The 24,157-nt window shown below is 23.1% G+C and overlaps 2 protein-coding genes across 2 annotated transcripts, besides 11 other annotated features; one reads left to right on the top strand and one right to left on the bottom strand. All coding sequences in view use genetic code 6, as the record gives it.

Moving 5' to 3' along the window:
* Positions 1 to 413: 413 nt before the first annotated feature.
* Positions 414 to 547: a microsatellite.
* A 1,130-nt stretch (positions 548 to 1,677) lies between these two features.
* On the top strand, positions 1,678 to 4,479 carry IMG5_102980 (hypothetical protein; the record flags this gene model as incomplete). The annotated part of the gene is made up of 4 exons (XM_004035182.1): positions 1,678 to 2,471; positions 2,515 to 2,917; positions 2,965 to 3,105; positions 3,192 to 4,479. Coding segments are annotated over 4 exons (2,626 nt in total), but the record flags the coding sequence as incomplete, so codon positions are not given.
* Positions 3,148 to 3,186: a microsatellite.
* A 374-nt stretch (positions 4,480 to 4,853) lies between the features above and the next one.
* Positions 4,854 to 4,914: a microsatellite.
* Positions 4,904 to 4,946: a microsatellite.
* Positions 4,947 to 7,204: 2,258 nt separating this feature from the next.
* Positions 7,205 to 7,263: a microsatellite.
* Positions 7,264 to 8,185: 922 nt separating this feature from the next.
* Positions 8,186 to 8,225: a microsatellite.
* A 642-nt stretch (positions 8,226 to 8,867) lies between these two features.
* On the bottom strand, positions 8,868 to 23,891 carry IMG5_102970 (zinc finger lsd1 subclass family protein, putative; the record flags this gene model as incomplete). The annotated part of the gene is made up of 15 exons (XM_004035181.1): positions 8,868 to 8,945; positions 9,763 to 10,046; positions 10,284 to 10,554; positions 10,613 to 13,285; positions 13,461 to 13,676; positions 13,992 to 14,090; positions 14,445 to 14,749; positions 14,799 to 17,073; positions 17,145 to 17,428; positions 17,891 to 18,196; positions 20,981 to 21,640; positions 22,103 to 22,276; positions 22,349 to 22,423; positions 23,034 to 23,238; positions 23,304 to 23,891. The coding sequence occupies 15 exons, from the start codon at positions 23,889 to 23,891 to the stop codon at positions 8,868 to 8,870; spliced, it is 8,493 nt and encodes a 2,830-aa protein (XP_004035229.1).
* Positions 12,733 to 12,771: a microsatellite.
* Positions 13,918 to 13,983: a microsatellite.
* Positions 17,068 to 17,109: a microsatellite.
* Positions 19,416 to 19,492: a microsatellite.
* Positions 19,426 to 19,495: a microsatellite.
* Positions 23,892 to 24,157: the final 266 nt, after the last annotated feature.

Genomic DNA, 24,157 nt, shown 5'->3' with positions numbered 1-24,157 from the left:
TTAATCTTATAATCATATTCGTGTTAGAATAAATCTTTTATACTGGCAAAGTAAGATTCCAAACCTTCAATGGCATATTTTTTATATTTGTTAATCCTATCGATTTCATCTTTAGAATATTAAAAATTATAAAGTAGAGGCTTTAATTTTGAATTATATTTAAAATGCTCGCTTTTAAGTTTTTCAATTAATTATTTACTTTTTAATTACAAAGTCTAAATAGATAATTTATTTAAATTATTAATAATTTCTTGAAAAGTATCATTTTTTTAGAAAGAAGGTATTTCTTATATTATATTTTATTAAAATTCTTCTTCTTCTTCTCTTTGAATTTAAAAAGTATCTTTTTTTTTCTTCTTTATAAATTGTTGAGCAGCTTTTTTCTTAATTAAATTACGATTAAATTATGTAAAATTATTATTATTATTATTATTATTATTATTATTATTATTATTATTATTATTATTATTATTATGTATAATTATTAGTATAATTATTATTATAATTATTTGTATTATTGCATGTATTATTATAATTATTATTATTACTTGTAAATTCTTCAACCATTTATTTTGATATAGTAAATGTACTATTAATTTTTTATTTTTCGATTTCTTATATTTATATTAGTTTAAATATTTCTTCGTTTAAACTTTCTTCTGAGGAACAACTACTTGTTGGTATACGAATTTATATTTTATATGGGGTTTTTTCCTCAATATTTTACTCATTGTTTATTTTTGTGTTTGTTTAACCTATGTTTTAAATTGTTTACATTACGTTTGGGACTGTTTATATTGTTATATGTTCTTTTTAGTGGTGTGTTTTGTGACATTCGGTACAGTACACTTTATTACATTAAATGCAAAATGTTTTAATTGTTAGAATTTATTTACATAATGCACAATTAGTTGTGTTTTTATTCATTTTTTTATTTTTAATTAAATATATTTTTTTTTTTTTTCTTTCAAATAAGATTTTTATTTTATAAAATTAAGAGAAAACTTACTAATTTTTTTGTATTTTTTTTTTTTTGGAAACAAAGTTTGTATTTTTTTTTTGGTTTTTTTATAAATTTAAAAAATTATTATATATTTTTTTATTTTTAAAAAAAAAAAAAATTAGCATTTAAATAATTCTTCTTTTTTTTATTAATAAAATAAAAATAAAGTTATCATATAATTTTTAAAAATATAAACAATAAAACAACAATATATTCAAAAGAAAATAATTAAATAAAATTAATAAATAAATTATCTGATAAATGTCGTTAAAAAAAACAGCTAAATAAATAGAGATATTTTAATAACAGAAATACAAGAAATAAATATTATTTAAGGACCTCCATCTAAAGTAAATTATAACAAAATTACTTCAAGTTAACCTCACTTAAATTAGCAACATGATTATTTATATTATTAATAAAAATTACAATAATAACCATAATTGCTTTTGACTTAATAAACTCGTATACACCCATAATAAAGAGTATAAAATCTGGCACATTAACCTAATTCTGCTTTTAAATAAAAATGGGAAATAATGACAAAAATATAAATTATAAATAAATTTTTATAAAATATAAAAAACTAAACTAGTAATTTAAACTGGAAATATTTGTAAAAATTCCATTTTGGTTTAATAAATGATAAGTCATATTATTTTTTTGATTAAACTATGTAGATATTGAAATATCAAAGCTTTTATTTCTTGAATAAATTGCATGTTTTTTAACCAGAAAATAAATTAATTATTAACTGGAAGATTTTTTACATTATTATGTTAATTATATAATTGATTGTCGTTCCTTTTTAAATTTCCTTTGGAACAATTGATCAATAAGTATTCTATATTCTACCCATTATAGTATTTTTTATTGATATTTTTATCTAAATAAACACAGGATATTACGAAGATGGGGCTAAATAGTTAGATAGAAATCATATTTTAGGAAATTATAAGCATTAATTTTTAATAGATATAATCGTGATTACTTCTTATTTTATAGGTTATTTAATTTCTTCTTGCTTTATGAAAATGTTTATATTTTTAAAACTTTACCAATTTTAAAATTTGAAATAGGATATTATTCAAAGATATTAAGTAGACTAAAGATGCTCTCATTTATATAGGCTCGTGAGTCTACTTTTAATGGTAGTTTATGTGGCTCATGTCTGTGGGTGTATTTTTCATCTTATTTCTATGAATGAGATTTAAAGGGGAAACTTATAAACTTGGCTTGTAGATTAGTAGATTTAACATGATAATAATTTAATAAAATATTTAAATTCTTTGTATTTCTCGATTATTACTATGGTTACAGTTGGGTATGGAGATATTAAACCAGTTGCTGTTTTGGAAAAGATTTTTGTTATTATTATGGTCTTACTTGGGTCATTGGTTTTTGCTTATACTGTTAATACGATAGGGAGTATTTTTCAAGAATTGGCTTAAAAGGAAGCTGATTTTAAGTAATCGTTTAATTTCTTTTATATTTTTTTATTTTTATTAAAGCTAAAAAAGATATGAAATGTCAGTTTATATGAGGTCTAGGTAAATTAATATTGATATTTAGGTTAGGGTGATGAAATATATGGAATATATTAAAAGATAAGAAGATGATAATCCGATTAAAGGAGAATAGATTTTGAATTGTCTTTCTAATAATTTAAAAAATGAAATATAGAAAGATTTTTATGGGAGAATACTTAAATCTTCAAAGCTATTTAATTTGAAATTTTCGAATGAATTTCTTTTAGAATTATCAGTTTATTTTAAAGAAAGGGTTTGTGGGCCAGGCGAGATTGTCTATTAATAAGGATGTTAAGAAGAAAATGATATTTATTTTGTATAAAAAGGAACTGTTGAATTAATTATTGAATATGGAAAAAATTAAAAATAATTATTTAGTGTTTAAGTAATTTTTGTTTGTTAATTTAATTTTTTTATTTAAATTTTTTTAAGTAAGGGAAGTTTTTTGGAGAAAAGGAATTTTTCTACGGTAGTATAAGAGAAAATACAGCAAAATGTGTAAAAGAAACTCATTTATTAAAATTAGGATATAAAAATTTTATTAGCGTATTGAAAGAATTCCCTAATGATTTTGTATAAAAATTATAAATATATATATAATGAATAAATGAATAAATATATATATATATATATATATATATATATATATATATAAATAGGAAAAATTTTGCTAAATAAAAGATTTCATGTAAATATATTCTATATGTGAGAATATTTCATGTATTTCTTGTGGAAAATACAATCATTTTATAACTAATTGTCATTTAATTCATTATAAAAAATCAAAGGAATAATTCCTTGCGAGATATACTTATTCTTAAGAATGTTTTGAAAGATAATAATAATAAAAGAAATATCGTAGGAAGGAATTCGAAAGTTTAAAATAGAATTATGAAGTAAAATTTGCTTTGAAATAAACAAGAATAAAGTATTTAGATTAAAAAATAGACGTTTATTTGACTGATAAATAATTTTTTAAATAAGCTCCTCGAATAATATACGAAAATGAAGAATTTAAATAAGAAATAAACAATCGAAAATTCATAACTAGATAAGATGATGAAGAAGATGAAGAAATCTTAGAAAATCAAGGAGAAATGCTTTTTTAAGATGAAACCGAAGAAAACGATGACTTTATTTCTTCAAATTAAACATTACTAAATAATGATAATAAAATAATATCAGATGAAATTGATATTAATTAAGAAAAATTATTAAAATCTTCTAATATAAATAATAATTATATAGCTGAAGATACAAATTCTGAGTAAAAAAATAAAAAAGGATATAAAAAATAATAAAATATTTCCTTTATTTAAATGATTAAAAAAAAATAGTCTTTAAGTCAGTTAAATAGTATTAATTCTTTACCTATTTTTTCTAAAAAAGATACTAAAATATAGTCTCCAATATGTAATTAAAAACTATAGGAATCAAATGAAAATATAAGCCTACATTTGATAAATGAAGAAGATGATAGTTAGGAAAAAAAAGATGAAAATATACTCTAAAATATTGAATTTGAAAAGGTTTCTTTAAAAAGTGTTGATTTTGAATCTTTTCCAAATATAGTGAATAAAAAAATTAAATAAAAATCATTAAAGACTATTGAAAATTCGTTAGTTTTAAAATATAAGAAATAATAATAGAAGACGGAAAAAAATATTGATAATTCGCTTATAGAAAGAACTTTATCTTAGAAATAATAAAACTTTTATAATTAAATAGAATTACTTAAACAACATAGTTATAATAAATTAAATGCTAGGAGAAATTATAAATTATAGAATAGTATTTTTTAAATAGAAGACAATAATAATTTGAATAATGATAAATATAATATTATTTAGAAATAAAATATTAATCCTTAAATTAAATAAATTCTCAAAGATAACAAAGATCAAATCAAATAATAGAGTAGAAGCATGACTAATTAAATGATAGAATTTGGAAAAAAAAATGGAATATCTAATGAAGAGACTTTTTTGTAAAAAATATAAGAATTATTTACTAAAGATGATAAAAATGGAAATTTTTAATTATAAAGAAATAGAAGATAAAGCTAAAACTAAAATTAAAGCTAGTTTTATCATATTCATTAAATTATTTAGTAAAATTAATAAAATTAATTCTATATAAATGATTTTGAGTGTTTAAAAGAATATGAGTATTATTTTAAACATAATAATGCGTCGAATGTTATAAAGCATATTAAATATAAGTAAAGAACTAAAAAATAATAATAGTTTATGTAGAGTAGATATAAATAGAAAAAACATTTTTATACATGAAATTAAATTATATAAAATTATAAATAGATTTATATATATCAATATATATATATATATATATATATTTATATATATAGATATATATATATATTTTTTAATTTTTATAGATATTTTTTTTATTTTATTTTTAATTTTAATAATTTTATTAATTTATAAGTTAATGATCTTTTTCTATATATTTTTAAATTTATTAGAAAATTTTATTTTTAATATTAATTTTATATATATAAATAAAATTATATTTTTCTATATTTGTAAATTAAGGAAGTTTATTTTTATTTTCAATATTATATATATATTTATCAAATATATATTATAATAAAATCTATTTGTTAAAATATAATAAATTAATTTTTTATTTATTCTCAAATTATTTAAAATGAAAGCATTTAAGTTTTAATTTTTATTTCAATTACAAAAATTAAATATAGCAATATCTTTTCCTTGCTAAATTCAGATATTATTAAAAAGAGGTCAATAAAAATTAGAAAGCAAATTATTTGATTTAGTAAATGGCTAAGTAAATTTTTAAGAAACACTAAACTTGGAAACAAATTTATATTTAGACAATGCAACGAAATAGTTTTTAGAAAAAAAAGCATCATTTACATTTATTATTCATACAGCAAAAGGGCAAAAAGTTGCTGGTGTTGTAAATGTAGATTTATCATCTTATGCTAACAATAAATAAATAAGTAAAAAAATCAATTTAAAAGTTTATTAAAAAAAATAATAGAAAAAGAGGAAAAATTTAATATCTAAAAATGTCCTGATAAAAATGCTAATTTTGAATTTATTATCTGCTTAAATATGATTTGTTAAGTAGAATTTGATTAAATTAGTTAGTAATCTACTATGACTAAGGCAAATGGAAATATCGAATAATTAAAAGAGGCAGATATTAAAGTTAAATAAGGAGATAATGATGTTAAAAAAAATGAAACTTCTTAAAAAAAAATCGATTCTTAAGAAAAAGCTGCTTTTGAATTAGAAAAAGAGAAGTTTTTGGCTTAAATTAAAGCTTTGTAGTAGAAAATTAAAGATGATTAAAATATAAATGAATAAAAAGTTAATTAGTTAAAAAAAGAAAATGAAGAAAAATAACATTAAATTAAAGATTTAGAAAACGCGTTAAAAGCTAAGAGTTAAAATCTTAATGAATGTTAAAAAACTGTAGAATATTTATAAATGGAAATTGTTAAATAAAAATAAAAAATAGGGGATATATATAATAAAGCTTTATAAGTTGGAGGAAATTAGTTAATAGAACAAATTTTGTATTGATAAATAATTAAATAAATAATTATTTTATTATACATTTATATATATATATAGATTTTTTTTTTTTTTTTTTTTTTCTTTAATAAAATTTTTAAGAAATTTATTATTTTTTGTTATGATGTATTTTAATGTTAATTTTTTTTAATATATATTATTTTAAAGTAAAAATAATTAAAGTAAAAAAAGAACAAAATAATATTTAAATATAATATATAATATAAAATAATTTTAATTTATTTTAAATATAACTTTCAAATAATATAATTATATAAAAAATATTTAATTTTTTTTTTTTTTCTTAATTTAATAAATATAATTAAAATATATTTATTTTATATATAAAAATTTAATGATTATATGAAATCTTTTATTTCTTTTTTTCATTATAATAAATTTATTGTTATTATTTTTCTTTTTTTTTTTATAAAAAAATAATTATTAGTATAAAAATTAAAAATTACAATAAATTATTGAATGTGTTTTCATCATTAAATAAAATGTTTAATAGCAAAATAAATTTAGATTAAGAATTTTTATTTTAATTAACTTTTAATAAAGCCCAGCATTTAATACATAAAACAATAGGCTAAGTTATGAAAAAATCATAAAAAAATCCGACTGAATATGAAATCGATAATTTGTCAAGTAAATCTCTATTTGCAATAGCAATCCAAGCGATAATAATATAATTACCTATTAAAACTATTAAAAAACACAGAGCGATAGCAATAATTTTAAATATCTTATATTTACTTGCGAATAAGTAGGTTTATAGTTTTATAATTATTGCAATAATAAAAGTAACTGTTATAGAAATTATAAAAACTATATATATGTTAAATCCTAAATGAAATCCTTACTAAATAATTTTTATAAAATATAAAAAGAATATGTTATTTGTATAAATAAAAAAAAAAAAAAAAATGTTTAATAATAATATAAATACCTTATCAAATAATAAATTCAATGATAATAAAATAAGAATTTATGAATAAAAAAGTGTAGCACGAAAAGGTCTTGAAAGTTTAGAATTATTAAAATAAAAAATAGAAAAGAATGTGTGATGGTACTATTAAAAATAAAAATAAGTAAATATAATAATATATATATAAATATATATATATATATATTTATATATTTATATATTTATATTTTTATAAAATTATTTATATACTTTTAAAAAATAAGAATATGTTTTTATAGAAAATTTTGTTTATTGTTATATTTACTAGATTATTTTATTAATATCTTTTTTATTATATTTCCTCAATATTTACTGTTGATTCAGATTCATTTTCTTCTTATTTTCTATATATTTCATTATTTTTTTTATCTATTTTAATTAATATCTAATTATCAATTAATTTTTTATTTTTTTAAATTATCAAATTTTTTGATGTTTTTGGTTATTCTTTGCTTTATAGTGAATTTTAACTTGTTTCACTAGATGATAATTATGCAATTGTTTACTAAGGAGATTTAAAATGAATCAGTTATTTAGAAATTTGATTTTCATTCTGAGAATAATTTGGAAATTTTTAAATGTCATTTTTATATAATTTATTATTTTTAAGATCTTCCATTTCTATGTTTTAATTTTTAGATTATTTTTATTTTGATTGATTATTAACCTCTTTTTTTTATTATAATTCGATACTTTCTTCTATATTTTCTTCTTTAATAACACTTTTAGGTCTTTAATTTTGCACTTTTCTATTTAAAAAACTTTGACTTTTTTTCGATCTTTCCTTATTTTCTGTTTAATCTATTTTTTAATTAGTTTCATCTAGTTCTATAGTTTTAAGGTTTTCGTTTGGTTTTTCAGTAAAATTATCTATATTTTATCTAATTTTTGGTCTTTTGTTTATAAATATTTTTCTTTTTATTCGATTGTGTTTAAATAAGAAATATCTTTAATTAAACTAGATTATTTGTTTAAATTTTATAGATTAATATTACTATTATATTTCAATTATTTTTATTATTAACTTTCATTTAATAGTATTTTGAATTTGGATTATATTTATTGTTTGTTTTAATTAATTGAATCTATTACTTCTGATTCATCTTACTATAGAACAATTTAATTATTTTATTTCTATTTGATTATTTTTTTTATTTAAGATTATAATTATTGCTAATTTTCTTGAGAATTTAAAGGCGATTCAGTTGTTTATACTGTCATATTACTAGTTAATGAAATTATATGTTATTTATTTTATGAATGTTATGTATTATAACGTTATTTAATTTTAAAAGGATAAATTTTGAATAGTTTTTTGTTTCTGTTTATTTAGTTTTTTATGGAGTTTATTCTTTGATATTTTATAGTTTTAATGATTATAGTATTAATTTAATCTTTTTTTACTATTAAGTTTATTTTTAGAAGATTTTTTATTATATTTTATATTCATATATCCTATTTTAAAATATATATATATAAACTTTATTTTTTATATTACCAGCTCCATATCAATATTAATATATATATTCCTGATTTGACAACTATTATTATAAAAAGACTGCTTCCTATAAAATCTCCTTGCATTATTTTAATAAATGCATTTTCTTAAAAAACCTTTTTAGCATTTTAGCCAAAATTGGTGTAAATACCGGATATATCTTCAACTACTGTAGCAGGAGTTTATCCTTAACATTAACATATTAATTATTAAGAATTTTATATTTTATCAATTTTAGTTTCACAGTTTTAGTTTCCCCACATGTTGCTTACTTTTCCAATGCAAACTAATTAAGTCTAATTCACTTAAGATGTTACAGGAAAAGAATAACTAAAAGGTTCTTAGGATTCATATTTTTGACCTTAATCATTTGAAATATCTATATTATAAATATTATATTAACTGTTTTTATATTAAAAAGAATCATCAGAGACAAATGGATTGTTCTTTTTGTATAAAATGTAAATACAATTTTTTATATATATATTTACCTTATATTATTCTAATTTATAATTATATATAGTAAATTCTTCATTTTAATTATTAGATTAAATTTATTTGTTTTGAAAATCATTAATATCTTAATTAGCAAATTTTTATTAAGTTATTATTTTATTTTATAGTTTTTTTGGAGTTACTTTACTTATTTATATATTATAATTATTTCCTATAATTGTTTTTGGTATTTCATTGGGTAACATATTTTATTAAAAAGACATTGATATTTATTTATTTAATTTCAACAAATTGTTATTTTATTATTTTAATTGTTAATATTCAATTGATTATAAATTTTATATATCAATAAGTTTTTTATTTTAACTTTATAATAATGCATCTAAAATTCCTATTGTTCTCACTAAATTATTCTCCACAGAATCTTTTATTCTTAATGTCTTATAATCAACAGAGTTATTTTATAAATTTTTCCTATATTATTCATTAATCTATTCTTATTATTTAATAAATTATTCTACGTTGGTATATATTTAACTAATTTCTATTTAACTTAAAGAATCTTTCATTTTTTTAGAATTTGTGAGTATTTTAATAGATTTTTATATTTATTAATAAATATCAATAGATGTAATTTATTCTTTATATTTTTCTAATTTTGTTATCGCTTTTTTTATATTATCTATGCTTATATCTTCCATTTCTTACATTTTTTCAGCTACAATATTAAGAAAAGATACTTCAGATTCGATTGTACCTTTTTATTTATCCCATATATCTAATAGATTCTTTTCATTAAAATCTTTGTTTTCGTTTACATGAATAACTTTTGTAATATTCCTTATTCCTCCTAAACCATCAATTATACTAAAAACAATCATTATGTAGTTCTATTTATCAATATTATCAAAGTCTAAAGGCATATCTTTATCTAATAGAGAACTTGGGAACTATTCTAATTTTCCAGGTGGTAATACAGATTAGAAATTTTGTAAAGTTCTAAAATCAGTTAATGAATTTAAACCTAAAGTTTAAGCATTATATATATCATTATCATAACTTTAAGAATTCATATAATATGAGAATTTATATTTTAATGGTTAATCTTCATCTTAACAATTACTTATTCGAAATTAAAATATAGTGCTATAAGCAATTCCTTCTTTAGGATTAATTTCTACTTCGCATTTTCCAGGAGGAAAATTTACAAGAAGATTAATACTAGTTTATGAAGGCATATAAAAATTAGGATCATATATACTAGCTCTGAAAGAAATAGTATTTGATTTAGTAAACTTATTGAAATAATTCCATATTCTGAATTTGAATGTTAAATAATCAAATCTTATTGTGGCTACATTATTAAAGTCATAAATAAGAACTCCAGCATAATAAAGATTATCAGGTGATGCATTTTTATATTTTAAATCAAGCTTTATTTCTTCGTCTAAGTTTAATTTTTTATTCATTAAATGAAGAGGAATATCTAAATCTAATTTAGGGAGATCTAGCTCACTAATTAATATTGTTACCTTTATTATATATATATATAAATATAATATGGATATTTATAAATCATATATATTATACTTTAGATGATTCAGATCTTTATCCTTTAGTTATTGTAAGCTTAAATTCATATGCATTATATGGAAGTAATATTTTTGGAGGGACAATTATTTACTTTTAATTAACTAAAGTTATATTGCATTATTCTCCTGTATTTAAATTTATACAATTCCAAATGTAATTTAGGTCTTTTAAAGAATCTTCTTCATTAAAAATATCAGGATCTTTTCCATATCCTTGTACTATTAAAGTATTTGCGAATCCACTAATTCTATTACCTCCTTCAATATAAGAAATAAGTTTTGAAGGTAATGCAACTATTTGTAAAGTTGAAATGGATTATAATGTATTACCATTAACTACTATTTAGGCAATAGCCTGTATATTGTAAATTTATTCAGGTAATAATGTAAAGTGGGGTATTTCTTGGACTATAATAATATTTTCGGGGGATTTAATTTATTCTATTTATTTTATTATTTGAGGTTTTCCAGTTGTTTATAACCAGATAACTTTCATTTCGTCTTTTATTTCAATAATTTTTCCCGCATCACATTTCAAGTGTGCAACTTTAGCAACTATATTAATTGGGTTTCGAGTAATAACAGTCAGTGGACTATCTTAATCAATTTAAATAAAAGGGGACTCAGTAGAACTCGTTTTAAATTAGTAAATAGAATACCCTTCCTAACCTAAATAATTCTAGAAAGAAACTTTAAAAATATAAACTGTAAACTCATCTAAATTTAAGGCTGGAATTTGTAAATAAAGTCTTTATTATTTATTAGTTTCTTATATGATATTTTCTAGGAAATGAAGTACTTAATTATTAGAAATTTCTGATTTATTCATTAAAAACCAGGTAATTTTCTCCAAAGGTCTTTTTCCTGTATTTTATGTACTGGCAATTTTAATTACTATTTCTGCACAAACACTGACATTTTCTTAAGGGCCAATTAGTTTTACAATTGGAATTAAATAATTTTATGGGGCTGAAAGTTTTTTGTTTTCAATTTATTGGAAAAACTGGGAAGTATTGCCACCATTTTAATTACAAGAAGAAAACATTAAAAATTTATTGGTTAATAAAATTATATCGTCTCCAATTTATATATTAGACATGCTTTAAAGTTCTATTATTATTTCAGTTTTTGTAAGTTTACATGAAGGGGCATCTCTACCTAATTTTATTATAGTTGAAATATCTAATAAATAAAAACAGTTTTCAATGCTAAAAGTATCCGAAGAAGCATTTACTCCCTAAAAGAATATTTCTTAACCAAAATCAACTATTATTTATTCCAAATTATCACTTAAATAAGATTATAAAACCGCTACTTAGCAAGTTGCGCAAAAAGCAGTGTTTAAATGGGACATATCAGTAGAGTTTTACGGACAAATACAAATCCCATTGTCTGTTCCTAGCCTATTTCCGGCACATTTACTACAATAAAATTCACTTTCGCAAGTACTGCAATGGAAATGACAATTTTTACAGATTGGATTTATACCATCATCATATAAACCATCTCGACAAGAACATAAAGGCACTCCTATTCTATCTGTTGTGGTGCTACATTTAGTACAATTAGTGGACCTTAGTGTACATTCGAGACATTGGTTTGCACATTTGGGACAATTTACGGATTTATAGTCTTCGAAAAAACCTATTGGACAGTCACAAAAGGGTGGATTTATTCTGTTTCCTCGACATATTTTGCAGTTTTGGTTTTCTCTTTCACATTCCTGGCATTAGATAGAACAGTCTTAGCAATAAGAATTTATTTAATCATCGAATTTGCCTTTAGGACATACACAGTCGTTAGTAATACGATCTCCTCGACATTTTAAACATAAGTGTTTCATTTATACACATGTTAAGCATTTAAAGTCGCAAAGTTAACATTAAGAAGTTTAACCGTTGTCAAAAGTACCTTCTGTACATGAACATTACGGAGGATCTTAATTCCTTGAAGGAGCACATTCTATGCAATTATAAGGGATTTTCGAACACCTTTAACACCTGTAAAAACACGACTCACAAAAGGGATTTTGACTGTCAAAAACGGTTAGTGGAGGACATTCACATTGGGGAGTGTTTATTCGGTTTTAAGAACATTGGGTACAATTTTTAGAAGAATGAGTACATTGAGAACATTAGGAGTCACATAAAGAACATTTGCCTGTTTCTTTTTGGGCAAAGTAGGATTAAGGACATATTTATACACATGTATTTGTGATTAGATTTAGGTAAGTTTCAATATAACAGGATCTACACTGGTTTTATTTTGGACCAGTACATGATTCACAAGATGGGTGACAGGAAAAACAATTATCTTCTATCATGTTTAAATAGGAGCCTATAGGGCATTCTAAATGACATTAATAGGAGAAAAAATAAAGGCCATTTTCACAGGAAGTGCATTGTTTATTTGATTGACCAAAACAGTTAAAGCATACAGGATGACAAGGGTCACATTTTCTATTTTAAGGGTTTCCGAAACGTCTTTAAGGGCAATTATAGACACATTCAGTGTACATTAGGAATAAAGGATATTCACATGAAAGACAACTTTGGGGACTTCGACCATTACAAGTTAAGCATTTTGGATCGCATTTTATACATTATTAAAAGACATCGCTTTTGTAATAAGCAAGAGGGCAGTTTAGGAGACATTAGTTATTTAAAAGATACTTTTTTATATATTTATTTATAATTAATTTTAAACATTTTTTTTTTTAATTATTTTTCTGTAATTTTTTTTTAAACAAGCAAAAAAAAAAATAGAATAGTGCACTTTTTTTGATTGATTGTATAAAAATAAATTACAGAAAAAATAAAAAATATATATATATATATATTTTTTACTGTAAACATATTGCAAGAAAGACAATTATTATTTAATGGCCCATCACATGTTTTGCAATCTTGATTACAGGATATGCATTTGCTTTTTTAAGTGTCTCCGAAAAAGCTGTTCAGACAAGTAATTACACAAAGGTTATCATAGAAAAATCGGTTAGGAGGACAGTTTAAGCATTGATTAGGTAGAGGTCCTGAGCAATTTAAACATGAAGAATCGCACTAATAACATACATTGTTTCTAGAAAAATAAGATTAAGGACATAATAGAAGACATTAATTTTAATAGAGATTTAAGTGTGTTTCACATTCTGTACATTAGTCTTGATTTTCATTTAAACATAATTTACATCCATTAAAACAGTTTTGACACTAAAATAAAATTTTATTAGGAAAGAAATTTATAGGACATTTTAAATCACATGAAGATTACTAAAAAAAATAAAATATATGTAAATTTATTTATATAAATATATATATATATATATATATATATATATATATATATATATATATATATATATTATATTGTTTTACATATAAAAAGAATCCTTAAGTACATTATTAACAATCAGATAATTAAGGTCCTGTACATTTTTTACAGTTTTAATGACAAGCACTACATTGATTTGTTTCCTAATTTTTATAAAATGCATCAGGACATATTTTAAGACATTAAAATTTATAGAAAAATCTACCTATATTACAACTTAGACATTATTTTTCGGATTAGCCCTAACATGAAGAACATGTATTATGACAATTATAATAATTGCATTTTCTCGTTTTTATATTTGGAATGAATTATTGAGGACAGTCAGATACACATTAATTGTCTGAAGTTAAAAAAAAGTTGGGTTTGCAATAAATACAGTCTTCTTGTTATTATGAATTGCATTATTCACAAGTCTAAAAACATTAAATACACTAAAGAAGTATTTAATCGAAATAAAATCCACTCTAACAGTTCTAAAAGCAAATATTATTTACTAAAATAGAACCTTATTTGCACTAATTACATTCATTTTTTTCACCTCCAAAGCATGTAAGGCATTCAATATTACATTTAATACATTTTTTTGTAGAAATCTAAGGAAAATAACCTGCTTAGCATGTAGCTTGGCATGTATTTTATTCCAAAAAATTAGGTTCTTTGCATTATAAGCAACTGTTATAGAAAGGGCCATTACATTCAAGACAAGAAGGATGACAAGTTTCGCATATTAGATTTATTTTGTTTGTGAAAAAACCATTTGGACATTCTTTATTACATTCATTATTTCTTAAATAAAATCCTATTTTTTAATATATATATATATATATAATTAATGCTTTTATGTTTACCATTCATGCATTAAGTACACGAAACAGATTAAGAATTAAAACATGCTCTACATCCATTTGCACACTTTAAGCATTTATTTTAATAAATATCTTCATAAAAAGTTGGAGGACATCTTCTGAAACAAGAATTTTCCAAAAAATAGAATTATAGAGAACATGAAAGGCAATTTTTTTCCGAAAAACCATCGCAAGAAAGGCATGTAGGATTACAATTGGCACATTTAGATGACAAAACATCAGGGAAAAATCCCAAAGGACATATTTTGTTACACTTTCCTTCATATAAAAAAGTTCCTGTTTAGCAATTCAGGCATTAAAAATCATTAGGACCCGAACATGAGTTTAGACAAGAAAAATGGCATTATATGCAAATACTTGTAAGCTGGTTTGTATAGAAACCTTCAGGACAATTTTCGAGACACTTTCCATTTAGTAGAAATTATAAGTTAGGGCATGTTTCGCATGTTTATATATTAGAGCATGTTTTACAGGTATTATTGCAAGGATCGCATATGTTTGTGAGTGTGTTTTTAAAATAACCAGCTGGACACTTTTATATGCAAATTTATCGTTGAGTATCTCCCACAAGGTCTTAAGGACATTAAAAAACGCATTAGAAGTTGATTAAAAAAAAATTGTTTTGACAAGATAGACAAGAGTTATAGTGTTTCGAAGTGCATGTTTTGCATGAAGAGTCACATGGTGCGCAGGAACCTGTGGAAATGTCAGGAAAGAAGTTTTTTCCGCAATCAAGAGTGCATTTTTAAGATATAGGGTGTCTATATAGGGAATTTGATTTACAAAAAATACACTAATTTTCTTATGGACCTGTACATGTAAGACATGAAAAGTCACACGGAAGGCATTATTTTTAAATTTAGTCTATATATTAGCCATCAGGACATTTATCTAGGCAAGAACCTTGGTATAAAAAGAATCCGTTTTCACACTCTGTACATGAAAAAGATTCTATATTGAAACATTTTAGGCAGCCTTTAGAACATTATTCACACTTTTAAGTCTATACATTGGCAAATAAACGATCAGGACATTAATCTCGGCAAGTATTTTCGAAAAGAAATAATTCTCCACTACATGAAAGACAGTCAAAGTCGGATGAATTTTTACAAGTAAAGCATTTTCTACTACATTGGTCGCATGTTTGTTTCATATTATTTATATAAAATCCACTAGGACAACTGGTTATACATTAACTTTAATGTAAAAAATAAGCCTTTTCACACATAAAACATTGATTTCTGTTAGTTCCTGTACAAGAGGAGCATGTGGTAAAGCATGGGAGACATTATTATGTGGAGATATCGTTAAAATATTTAGTTGGACAATTTATTAAGCATTATTTGTTTAGGTAAAAATAGTTTGCTTCACAAGATAAACAAGCGGTGTTTTAATTATTTTCGCATTTAGAACAGCCTTGTGAACATTTTTAACAAGTTAAAGTTTCTTAGTCTTTAAAATAAGAAGAAGGACAAGTCAATAGACAACTTTAATTTAAAAAAAAGAAGTTGTTTTTACAGGCTAAGCAGTTATTTTCGTTTGCACCGAAACATAGCGTACATTTCTAGTCACACATTTCGCAGGTTTATTTTTTTAAAGGGGATATAAAATAACCTTCAGGACAAGAAGTAAGGCAACTATTTTTGTATAAATAATAAGCTTTGGGACATTATGTACATTAGTAATCAAAAGGTCCAGTACATGTAGCACATGAAGAATGACAGGAAAGACATAAGGCTTATGTAGGTGAAACATATGTGCCATCTGAACATGAAGAAGAGCATAAGTTATTCATTAAAAAATAGTTTGTTTGACATTTAGTACATTTTAGGGTAGAGTTTTATATATCACTTTCACATAAAATGCAGAATTCGGGACATTACATGCATGTACGTTATTCTAGATTAGTAAAATAACCTACATTACATTTTTATACGCATTTATTTAGGAGAAGAAAGGATTAATTGTCACATGAAGTGCATTAAGTTTGATTGCTTCCGTTACAGGTTTTACATGAAGAGTCACATGGAAGACATTCTATTTAGCCCTTTTCTTTTGTTATGTGATAAAAACCAGGTTAAGGACATTCGTTTATGCATTGGCCATTTAAAAGTCTATATGGAGGTATACATTCTTGACAGTTTTTTAATTATAAGCAAATATTACAGTTTTCTGAGCAGGGTCTACAAATTATTTCGTTTAAATCTATGAAATATTTTAAAGGGCAATTTTCTACACAGGCTTTGTTTAATAAATACTATTATATTTTTTTTAAATAATATGTATATATTTTATTATTTAAAAAAAATATATATATAATATTTTTACTTTTCCCTAATAACATTAAGTACATTCATCAGGTGTGTTTGCTCTACAACTTAAACATAAGGAGTTACACGGAATACATTAAACATTGAGTTTATCTTCAAAGAAATTTTTAATAGGACATCCAGCTAGGCATTATTATTAGAAAAGATACATTCCTTATTCACATTTTGTACAGTTTTACTCTGTAGATTCGGTACATTTTAAACAATTAAAATGGCATTTTATACATTGATTGTTTTTTTAAAAAAAGCGTTCAGCAGGGCATTCAAAAATACATTAGTTTTCTAATAAAAAAAAATTTTCCATGCATTAATTGCAAGTAATTTCTGTATTACAAAGAGCACAATTTTTTTTACATTATTTACATATATTGTCTGTATTTTTAAAAAAGCCTACAGGGCATACTTCCACGCAAGTATTGTTATAAATATATCTCCCAAAGTTGCATTTTTTGCATTCATATTCCTTTGGGCCAGTGCATTAAATACATGATAAATGACATAGAGAACATATATTTTATATATTATCTTAATAATAATAATCTTAAGGACATTATTCTAAGCAGAGATTCTAATATAAAAATCTGGTCTTTTCACACGCTGAGCATTCATTTTCAGAATTTCCGGTACATTCTAGGCAATTTTAATGGCAATTCTAACATGTATTAGTGGCTTTTTATGGGTAGAATTTCGTTTTTGGACATTATTCGAGGCATTAGAAATCTAAAAAATATGTATTTTTTATACAAGAAGCACATTAGAGAGGTTTTTCCTCAACACATGTTAAACATCTTTTATTACAAGAAACACAAATATTAGATTTTGTATCAGGATAGAAATTAAATAGAGGACATTTCAATAAGCATTAAGAATTTAGGAAAAAACGACCTTAGGGACAAGTCAGGCATTAGTTTTCTAAAGGACCTGTGCAAGAAAGACATGAAATATCACATTCTTTGCACGTACTTCCCTCAGTGTAGTATTTTTAATTGGGACATTCAGAAACGCATTATGAAAGGAAAAACAAATAGGAAAAATCGCAATTTATACAGCCTAATATATTACATTCTAAACAGTTTTTGGAACATTTTTCGCAAGTATTATTTTATATATTAGAAAAATATCTCTATGGACATTAAGAAATACATTAACTGTCAAATAAAAATAGTTAGTTTTCACATTCAGTGCAATCTTATTACAAAGGGCCTTTGCAATATTTACAAGAATTATGGCATTAAGAACATTAGTTTGTGGAGCTTTCCTCAAAAAAATAATTATTAGGACAGTCTATAAGACATTAATATTTGTATAGGTATTTGCCTTTTTCACATTGAGTGCATTTCGAGGATGAATTTTAGCAAGAAAGGCAGGATTCATCGCATTTTTAACAGATAAAATTTTAAGGATAGTAGTTGGTTTTTGGACATTCTTTTATACAAGTGTTTATTAGTAGATATAAATTATGTTCACAAATTTAACATTAACCAGTTATATTTTAACATTGTTAGCAGCCTGTAAAACATTGGATGCATGTATTTGTAGATGATAAATATTATTTTTATATACAAGATGTACATTAATTTATCTATTCTCCTATACATGTCAAACAAGATGGCTTTTTATGTTAACAATATATATAAATATAAATAAATATCTATATATTTTACATGACATTTTTCGCATGTATTTATTTCTTAGTTTGGGAAACAAGATTAAGGACATTATTACATACATTTTCTTTCAAATAGGTAATATTAATTTGCACAGGAAAGACATTAAAATTCAGATGGACCGTCACAAGTTAAACATGAAGAATGACAGTCTGAACATTTAATATTGTTTTCAGGATAATATTTATTTGGACATTTTTATAAACAGGTGTTGTTTATGTGAAAAAGAAAACCTTTTTTTGATATATTTTTTAAATAAATAATTATATATTAATGCATATATTTAAAAAACCTTATGAACATGAAGTGCATTTAGTAGATGTTAATTCACATTTAGAGCATGGAAAAGAACAAAATTCACAGGTTTTTTTAATTAAATCAGAAAATTTATTATCAGGACATATTTAATAACAAAAATCTATATCAAAAAAGAAACCGTTTACACATGTTAAACATTAATTACTTGATTTATGACATGTTTAGCAAATAGGATTACATTAAAAACATATTCTTAAAGAATCTTATTTAAAAAAACCTATATTACATTCTTTTTGGCAAAAACTTCCTTATAAAAAATATCCAATATTACAACTTTAACCTAAATAATAATAAATATAAATATAATTATGTATATATATATATATAAAAATATATATATATATATATATATATTTATATATATTTAATTTTTAAATATAATTATTATTATTATTTTTACATTTATCTATTTCTGTACATTATAAACATTTAAAATCACATACTTAACACTTTTTTTATAATGAATTTTTAAATCTGCCTTCAGGACAATCATACACACAAATCGAATTTAATAAGTAAGTGTCTTATTTGCATTCTTAACAGTATTATTATTCTGTACATTTCATACAGTTTTAATTACATTATAGACATACATTAGATTATAAATCTGGAAAATGTTAGTCAGGACATTTTTTCGAACAAGTATTATTATATAAATAGTATTTAGAAGAACATTAAAAGCAATAATTAGCATTTAATGAGCAAACAGAACATTCTTGTGCACATTATTTGCATTTATTATCATTTGAGTCCCCGAAAAAGCCTGGTAGACAATATTCTAGACATTATTATCCTTATAAAAAGAAAGATTATTTACAAGATACACATTAATTAGCAGAAGTACATTACATACATTTAGAATTGCAAGGTCTGCATATATTTTATGTTATATCTTTATAAAAACCTTAGGAGCAATTTTTAATACAAGACATTTCTTCTAAAAAAAAACCAGGATTACATTATAAACAGGATGTATTTGTATTATTGAAACATTTAATACAGTTTTAATGGCAAGGTTCGCATATTTAATTATTTTTATTTGCAAAATAAAAATCAGAAGGACAATTTAATATGCATAAATTGTCTAAAAGGAATCTTTCATTGCTACATGATGTACACAAAGTGGAAGATTAGGAACATGTTAGGCAATTTTGGCTACATTATTCGCATGTTTTATTTAAAGGAGGTTTTATATATGTATTTTGAGGACATTATTCTATACACTATGTGTTGTATAAATAAAAAGAATCATCACATTATGTGCATTAGGTGTTTTCTTAACCAAAACATTAAATACAGGAAGGATTACAGGAAACACATAAGTTCAATTTTTTTTCGTAAAATGTTTTCAGAGCACAGTTTTGTGCACATGTGTTTGAAGTGGAAATATATATGTATGGAGGGTTACACTCGGTGCATTATGAAGGGAGATTTCCTGTACATTTTTTGCAGAAAATGTGGCATTTTACGCATTTGTTAGATTCTGGAAAATAATTATGTTCAGGACATTTTGATAAACATTTATATTCAGTTTCTAATAAATATGTGTTTTATTCACATTGTGTACATTTTTAGTCATTTTAGATACATTTTTTACATGGAGAGGTACATTTTTGGCATGTATCGGTTATTTAGTTTAAATATTCATCTTCAAGGCATGAACTTAGACATATGGGACTTTTCGTACTTTATAATACAAATCCTTATAGGCATTTTATACATTAAGTAGAGGTGCATTCTAAGCAGGAAAAATGACATTTTTCACAAATTTGGTTATTCGGGAAATATTATAATGGACAATTATTTAGGCAAGAAGTAGTTTCTATATTTAAAAAATAGTTTGAATTACAAGATGAGCATTCATTTTGGGAAGGACCATTGCATATTTTGCATGAAATATGACAGCTTAAACATGTATTATTTAATATGTAGTAATTTTCAGGAGGACATTAGGACTCACAGGCATTTAATGAAGGGATGAAGAAAAGATTATTGGGACATTAGGTACATTTTTTTGGATTTTCAGTACATTTTAGACATAAAGAGCTACATTTGTTGCATGTTTTTGTGGTATTTTCTTTGTAAAAGGTATCCGGGCAATCTAAGAGACATGTGTTTTGATATAAAAAAGGTCTGTTATTAGGACATTCAGTACAATTAAGTGGATTATCAATACAAGAAAGACATTAAGAATCACATATAATACACATATTATTCTTGGAATCATTAAAATGTCCAAATGGACAGTTAAAAACGCATTAATTTGTAGTAGATAAAAATGTATTTTGTGGACACAGTGTGCATTAATTTTAACTAGGGCCTATACACTAAGAACATGAGAAATGGCATTTTAAACACTGAGTACCTTATTGGTAATATCCATCTTTTAATGGACATTAATTTAGACATTCATTATCCAATAAAAAGGGATTTTATAGGGGACAGGAAGTACATTTGAATGGATTTTATTCACAAGTTTAACAGGATATATCACATTAATCACATGTGGCTTTTTAGATGTTTTTATATGTAGTTTATATTGAACAATCAAATACACATTTAGTATTTTCGAGAAAAGCTCCTTGATTGCAAGATGTGCAGTCGGTTTCTGATTTTCCTTTACATTCTGAACATGAATTGTGACATTTTTAACATTAATTATTTATATCAGAAGCGAAAAAACCTGATGGACATTAAGTAAGGCATTATTAGTTATGTAAATATTGGTTTCGTATACATTATAAGCATTATTAAGTGCTTAAACATATAGAACATGTTATTGGGCATTAAATACATCTATTATTTTCTAAAAAATAACCGTTTATACATGATAAACATTCTGATTATCCAGTACATGTAAGACATACTGTATTGCAGTTGGTACATTTTTGGGTTAAATTGTCCGGATAATAGGATTAATTGCATTTTATTACACATGAATATGGTTCTTGTATGTAATAATTAGGCTTACATTAGGTGCATTAAGTATCTAAAGGGCCTGTGCAAGTAAGACATTTATAATTGCAGGGTAAACAAGTTTAATTTTATAAGAAAAAAGCGGCATTTTTGCATAAAACACAGTTTTGTAAAGAAGTACATTGTTCGCAGTTTTCAGGGCATTTTTTACATATGAAATCAGTTTGGTCTGCATAAAAATTAATAGGGCAATTTAATTAACAAGAATTATTTTAGGGTAAATAAAAGTAATTTTAAATACAAGAAGTGCATTCATTTTGTGCTTGGGCAAAGCACTTAGAACATCCATGAAAGCAAGAAAGGCATTAATAAGTTTCTTTTTTTAAATAAAAATTGTTATTACAGGCTTAACAAATTTCTAAAGATGTACAAACAAGGCATTTAGGGTCGCATTTTTTGCATATGTTTATGCTGCTAAAAAAACCTTGAGGACAAATTTCAAAACATTTGTTTTCTAATAAAAATAAATTCTATTGGCATTGCAAACAGTCTGTTTCTTAAGGTCCTTTACATTTTAGGCATGTTTAATAGCATTTATCGCATTTATTATTGCTAGAATTTGGATAAGTGGGTGTATTTTCAGGACATTATGGACTACATGTATTTCATATAAATAATTTAGAGCCTACATTGCTAACATTCGGTGCTTGAGGTACATATGGAACATGAAGTAGGACATTAGGTGCATTTGTGGTTTTCTGAATTAGGGAAAAATCCTTAAGGACAAACAGAGGAATCTCCACATGTTGTATTATACAAGAAAAAATTTTATTTACATAATAGGCACTAAGAATTTTGACTTCCATAGCATTGTTCGCAATTTAAATGGCATTATTAACATTCAAATGTTTGCAAATTATTAAATTCCCCAATATTGCATTAAGAAAGACATTAATTTAAAGCATTCATGAATAATCCTTATGTACATTTTTAACATTATTAGTAACTTGTGCATTATAAACATCCAGAAGGACAGGCTATACATTAAAAGGTGTTTTTATTTGAGAAAAAGCCAGAAGGACATGCTTGAATACATATAGAATTATGTAAATAATAAGATTAAGGACATAATGTGCAATTATTAATTAAAGGACCATTACATGAAAGACAGGAAGAATGGCATTTTGTACACTTTTTATATATAGTCATATATATATATATATATTCAATACTTTTTAAATATATATATTATTTACTGTATTATCATCATTATTTTTATATGTAGTAATGTCGTTACATGTAGATAAGCATTCTCCATTATATAAATAAGTATTTTAAAAACAAGCAGTACATTATTTATCTGAACTTCCTGTACATCTTTTACATTTAAAATAACATTAAGAGCATTAGAAAGTCTCTTAGTCGGGAAAATAATAATCTATGGGACAAGACCCAACACATGATACGTTTAAATTATATAATTAAGTATTGCATTGGATACATATATCGGAAAAGCATGTATTACATCCATCTGTGCAATTTATGCATGTATTGTTTGATAAATATTGCCTTTCTGAGCATCTTGTGCAATTGTTTCTAAAGGACCATTGCAAGAAAGCAGGAAGAATGACAAGGTAAGCATTGATTATTTATAGTATCTTAGTAATATTTTTCAGAAGGACATTGATCAAACATTGTTAGTCAAGTTTAAAAAAACCTAAATCACATGAAATACATTTATCATATTAAGAACCGAAACACTCCATACAAGAATTATGACAAGGCTAACATGTATTATTTATTGTATTTTTGAAGAATTTTTAGTAGGACAGGTAGTTAGACATTAATTATTTAATAAATACATTAAATTAATACATGAAGTACATTTATTACTGCTATCTGTACAAGTAGCACATTAAGAATCACATAATTCACTATTTTTAACTTTTATAATTTATGTATGAATTATTTGGACATGTACTATCACATGTACTTCCATATAAATAATTTTTTTAATTACATACTATATTTTATTTATGTATATATAATATATGTATAAATTAATAAATATTTATATTTATTTATTGAATTTTTACATAAACATGAGGAG

This window comes from Ichthyophthirius multifiliis (genome assembly GCF_000220395.1).
Source record: "Ichthyophthirius multifiliis unplaced genomic scaffold scaff_1120509250857, whole genome shotgun sequence".
NCBI classification, from domain to species: Eukaryota; Ciliophora; class Oligohymenophorea; order Hymenostomatida; genus Ichthyophthirius; species Ichthyophthirius multifiliis.
This window is presented reverse-complemented; position numbering and strand designations above follow the sequence as displayed.